The following is a 5,101-nucleotide window of genomic DNA, read 5'->3' as shown; positions in this document are numbered from 1 at the left end:
AAGTCTAGAGTCACCCCTGGTCCACCTTTATTGCGATACCTCGAAAATGCGTCCACCTATAGAACTAAGGCCCACTCCCTCTTAAAATACTCATTAACTCCTTTCGTTTGATACCCATATTGCACAAACGAATTCTAGAGTCACCCCTGGCCCACCTTTATGCCGATATCTCGAAACGGCGTCCACCTATAGAACTAAGGCCCACTCCCTTTTAAAATACTCATTAACACCTTTCGTTTGATGCCCATATTGTGCAAACAAATTCTAGGGTCACCCCTGGTCCACCTTTATGGCGATATCTCGAAACGGCGTCCACCTATGGAACTAAGGATTATTCCCTTTTAAAATGCTCATTAACACCTTTCATTTGATACCCATATCGTACAAACGCATTCTAGAGTCACCCCTGGTCCATCTTTACGGCGATATCTCGAAAAGGCGTCCATCTATAGAACTTAGGTCCACGCCCTTTTAAAATACTCATTAATATCTTTCATTTGATACCCATATCGTACAAACGCATTCTAGAGTCAACCCTGATCCATCTTTATGGCTATATCCCTAAATGGCGTCCACCTATAGAACTATGGCCCACTCCCTCATAAAATACTCTTTAATGCCTTTCATTTGATACACATGTCATACAAACACATTCCAGGGTTTCCCTCGGTTCATTTTCCCACATGGTTATTTTCCCTTATGTTGTCACCATAGCTCTCAACTGAGTATGTAATGTTCGGTTACACCCGAACTTAACCTTCCTTACTTGTTATTAATGATATTTGTGAGTGTTTTACCTTCTCCAATTTTCTGCTATACGCTGACGATCTTAAAATTTATTCCTCTGTTCGTTCTCTGTCTGATTCATCTAGAATTCAGAATGATTTAAACAACGTTGTTTTGTGGTGTGAAAAAAATCGACTTCTTCTTAATGTTAGTAAATGTTTCCGTGTGTCGTTTGCGAAGTCTCGTTCCTCTGCTCCCACCTCCTATTCCATTGGCAACTCTAATCTATCCACCCTGAATGAAATATCCGACCTGGGTGTTATTTTCGATGCTAAGTTTTCATTATTGAGCCATATCAATAGCACTATAGCAAAATATTATGCTATGCTTTCTTTCATTCGCCGGTTTAGTTCGGACTTTAGTGATCCGTATACGCTGAAACTCTTATACACGTCACTTGTTCGCTCCAAACTTGAATATGTGGTCTTCATTTGGAGACCATATTTTGATTGTCATATCAAACAACTTGAACGTGTTCAAAAGGTGTTTTTGCATTATGCTCTACGCTCATTAAATTTTATAGACCCACTTCCACCATATATTGTCAGATGCAAGTTAATCCACCTGAAATCGTTAAACTCCAGAAGAACTATTCTCTCCCTCTCTACAGTGTTCGACATTATAAATGGTATAATAGATTGCCCTCTTTTACTTGAACGTATATTTTTCCATGTCACGCAGCGTTGTCTTAGGAATAACGGTCTTTTTTCCATAAAACAAATCAGAAGTACTTATGCTAGCAATGCACCTATCTATAGAGCTTTAAGGGAACTTAACACTCCATCGGGTCCTTTTACCTCTGATTTATTTAGCTCTAAAGCCAAATTTGTAGCTTCACTACTTGTAAGTTTTGATTAATGTTGTAATTGTATAATCGTGTAATATTTATATTGATCACTTAACATTTATTACTTATACTAAGAACAAAAAAAAAAAAAAAAAATCCTAAGTTTTGTCATTAGTCTGTAAGTGCCCTCTCGTCATGTATGACTACAAATAAATAAATAAATAAATAAATATATAAATAAACAAGAATTGCTCGTTCAAAGTTATAAGATAAGATATTGCAACACTTGAAAGTTACCAAATTATTGAAGATAAATGTAATTTAAATATATTTTTTATCTCATGATAATCGTTAGTAACAAGTATAAATAGGGGGCTTTATTGTTTAGTAAGGACAGTGCCACTGCAGTTGGACAAGTGTATAGATAGCGACAAGGAAGAAAAAGCAAATAAACTGTGTAAATTTAAAAAAATGTATTCAAAAATATTAATTGCTTTCTTAGTGGCTATTCACGCCAGCACATCGCTTAGTCAGAGCTATTTAGATTTCAAGCCATTATTAGATCAGGAAAATTTGGTCATGCGGCAAATTTTAGGAACAATGGGTCAAAGAGAAGAATCAAATATTGGATTGAATAATATTAAAATATGTTTAAATTGGTACAATACCATAAAAAACGAAATAATATTAGCATATAACACAGAAGTTCACGAGTGTGTGAGTGTTGCGCTAGAGGCAAAGAAAATGTTAACGGCACATAATGCAGAATATCGCAGTAAACTTGAGATTCGCGGTCATTCGGTTTGTATGCAACTCACGAACTGTGAAGTGTTTGAGGATGCTGTGGACTTTTTCGGATGTTACACAAGTGTGGTAAGTTTCCGGAATTATATATTTGGAGTAGGGTTTAGAACTTTACTACGACTGTAGTAGATTTGCTACGCTTTTTGAAAATTTTACGCTATTATGTTTCATTCTTAACATGGAAATGTTTTCCCAAGTTAAGTTTTTTGCTTTGGAAACAAGCAGACCGCATTTTGGCGTCTTTTGTTAAATTTGAATGGATTTGGGTTTAAATTGTAGACACACATAGCTGCATTTTACTACTTCTATGAAATTATTAAACTGAAAAAAAAAATAAAAAACGAAAATGCATAAATTTACACAAATTTTTATTTGAATTGCTTTTAGTTTTCAAATCTCACAATAAATTTCGAAACTTTTTTGATATCATATCTTACGATTTCTTTTTTCCTGTTCAACGTACCTCAAATTCTTCAATTATATTTAAATATATCTTTAACACCCATATGCTGGCTTGCATTGACTGACAATTGTTTTAATTGAGTTTGCATTGAAACAGTAAATATTTTAGTAAGATTTAAAATTGCGAGCCAGCATATGAATGCGAAGCTAATCGAATTGACATCGAAAAACTTGACCGTTATGAGTAGTCCGAACAGCTTTTTGAAACGAATTTGCAAAATTATGGTTTTTACTATGCCTGACCGAAATTTTCTGATAATTTTATGGTCTTTCGCCAAGATGTTCTAACTCGATCAATTTTGTAGCGATATAAAGGCAATTCCCAAAAACAAAAAAAAAAAAAAAAACAAAAAAACAAAAAAAAAAAACCTTAACATTTTTTCCTCCAAGCAGATATTAAAGTTTTGAGTTTCCCTTTATTTCAATTAATTTTAAGAGCACTTTTTTCCATAAAATTTTTTTCATTCAATTCACCATCTGGTGTTGAGTATATACTAATGTGTATATGTCTTCTTTTTTCTCTTCCAATCGCCAACAGGGAAGGGACGACAGCCAAATATTGTATGATATATCGGCCGAATCTGAGAGCATCTTAAACAACATAACTATTTCATATCAAGGAGTTGATGATGCTGAACGTGTTTGTACTACTGAGGCCAGAAATAAATATGTTAAAAGTTTAGCTACATGTGCAAAAAATCTGATTTATTGTTTGAAGGGTGCTTGGGTGCCACCAACTGATGCACCGACGTCTGGAACTACTACTGAGACAACAGAAGTAACAACTCCAATCACATCTACTTCCACACCGGCAACAGAAGCCCCACCAGCCACACCTGCAACACCAGCCACGCCAGCAACACCAGCCACTCCAGCCACGCCAGCAACAGGTGCCACACCAGCCACGCCAGCAACACCAGCCACTCCAGCCACGCCAGCAACAGGTGCCACACCAGCCACGCCAGCAACACCAGCCACTCCAGCCACGCCAGCAACACCAGCCACGCCAGCAACACCAGCCACTCCAGCCACGCCAGCAACAGGTGCCACACCAGCCACGCCAGCAACACCAGCCACTCCAGCCACGCCAGCAACAGATGCCACACCAGCCACTCCAGCCACGCCAGCAACACCAGCCACGCCAGCAACAGATGCCACACCAGCCACACCAGCAACACCAGCCACTCCAGCCACGCCAGCAACACCAGCCACTCCAGCCACGCCAGCAACAGATGCCACACCAGCCACTCCAGCCACGCCAGCAACACCAGCCACGCCAGCAACACCAGCCACTTCAGCCACGCCAGCAACAGGTGCCACACCAGCCACACCAGCCACGCCAGCAACACCAGCCACGCCAGCAACAGATGCCACACCAGCCACACCAGCAACCCCAGCCACTCCAGCCACGCCAGCAACAGATGCCACACCAGCCACTCCAGCCACGCCAGCAACACCAGCCACACCAGCAACACCAGCCACTCCAGCCACGCCAGCAACAGCTGCCACACCAGCCACTCCAGCCACGCCAGCAACACCAGCCACGCCAGCAACAGATGCCACACCAGCCACACCAGCAACACCAGCCACGCCAGCCACACCAGCCACACCAGCCACGCCAGCCACACCGGCAACTGAGGCACCCACGGGTTCGCCACAAAGGTTTTTCCCCGAAGAAAACGTTTTCCGTTATATTTATAAACGCGCACTAATATGAGGCACTTTAGACTGCAAAATGTATACATAATGCGTTGGTAAATGTTTTTACCTAGTTTATATTTATAAAATTATAAAAATGTAGTGTCACATGAAAACCAAATATAAAAGAATTTAGTGGTAAATGTTTGCTGTTTGAAGTGTTTTATTAAGGACTCATTAACTTACACATATCTAAACTTATGAAACACGCTGTTTTGTTCAAAAAACGAATGAAAAAGTAATCCCTTGAAACACAACTTTCACTTTCAACATTGTGTCAAAGCATGCAATGCTTACCCATGGATGTCCAGTCCCAAGGCCACAACAGCACTTGCGTCCTGGCCTCCCTGAACTCAGGCCTAATCACCCATCACTTACCCCCAGAGTGACGACGTCTTCCCCGTTGCACTTCAGAATACTGCAGTTAAACTGTAATGGGTTAGCTTGGAAGATCATGGAGATAGTTGATTTTATGAAGCGGCACAACATTCGCATTGCTGCGATCCGAGAGACGAAACTCACGACAAGATGTGCCTTGCAGACCTGCTGTGGGTATAATGTCCA

At 40.3% G+C, this 5,101-nt stretch overlaps 1 protein-coding gene across 1 annotated transcript; it reads left to right on the top strand.

Annotated features, from left to right (window-relative positions):
- The first annotated feature begins 1,981 nt into the window (after positions 1–1,981).
- On the top strand, positions 1,982–4,680 carry Muc55B (Mucin 55B). Its single transcript, XM_067776531.1, has 2 exons — positions 1,982–2,446; positions 3,378–4,680. The coding sequence occupies exons 1-2, from the start codon at positions 2,045–2,047 to the stop codon at positions 4,554–4,556; spliced, it is 1,581 nt and encodes a 526-aa protein (XP_067632632.1). The 5' UTR covers positions 1,982–2,044; the 3' UTR covers positions 4,557–4,680.
- The last annotated feature ends 421 nt before the right edge of the window (positions 4,681–5,101 follow it).

Source organism: Eurosta solidaginis, chromosome 3 (assembly GCF_040869045.1).
Source record: "Eurosta solidaginis isolate ZX-2024a chromosome 3, ASM4086904v1, whole genome shotgun sequence".
Classification (NCBI taxonomy): Eukaryota; Metazoa; Arthropoda; class Insecta; order Diptera; family Tephritidae; genus Eurosta; species Eurosta solidaginis.
This window is presented reverse-complemented; position numbering and strand designations above follow the sequence as displayed.

Bases quoted from the DNA above. Each gene is read 5' to 3' on its own strand.
- Muc55B (XM_067776531.1), top strand. From the start codon at position 2,045: ATGTATTCAAAAATATTAATTGCTTTCTTAGTGGCTATTCACGCCAGC. The intron at 2,447-3,377 runs GTAAGTTTCCGG...AATCGCCAACAG, and splicing joins TCGGATGTTACACAAGTGTG to GGAAGGGACGACAGCCAAAT.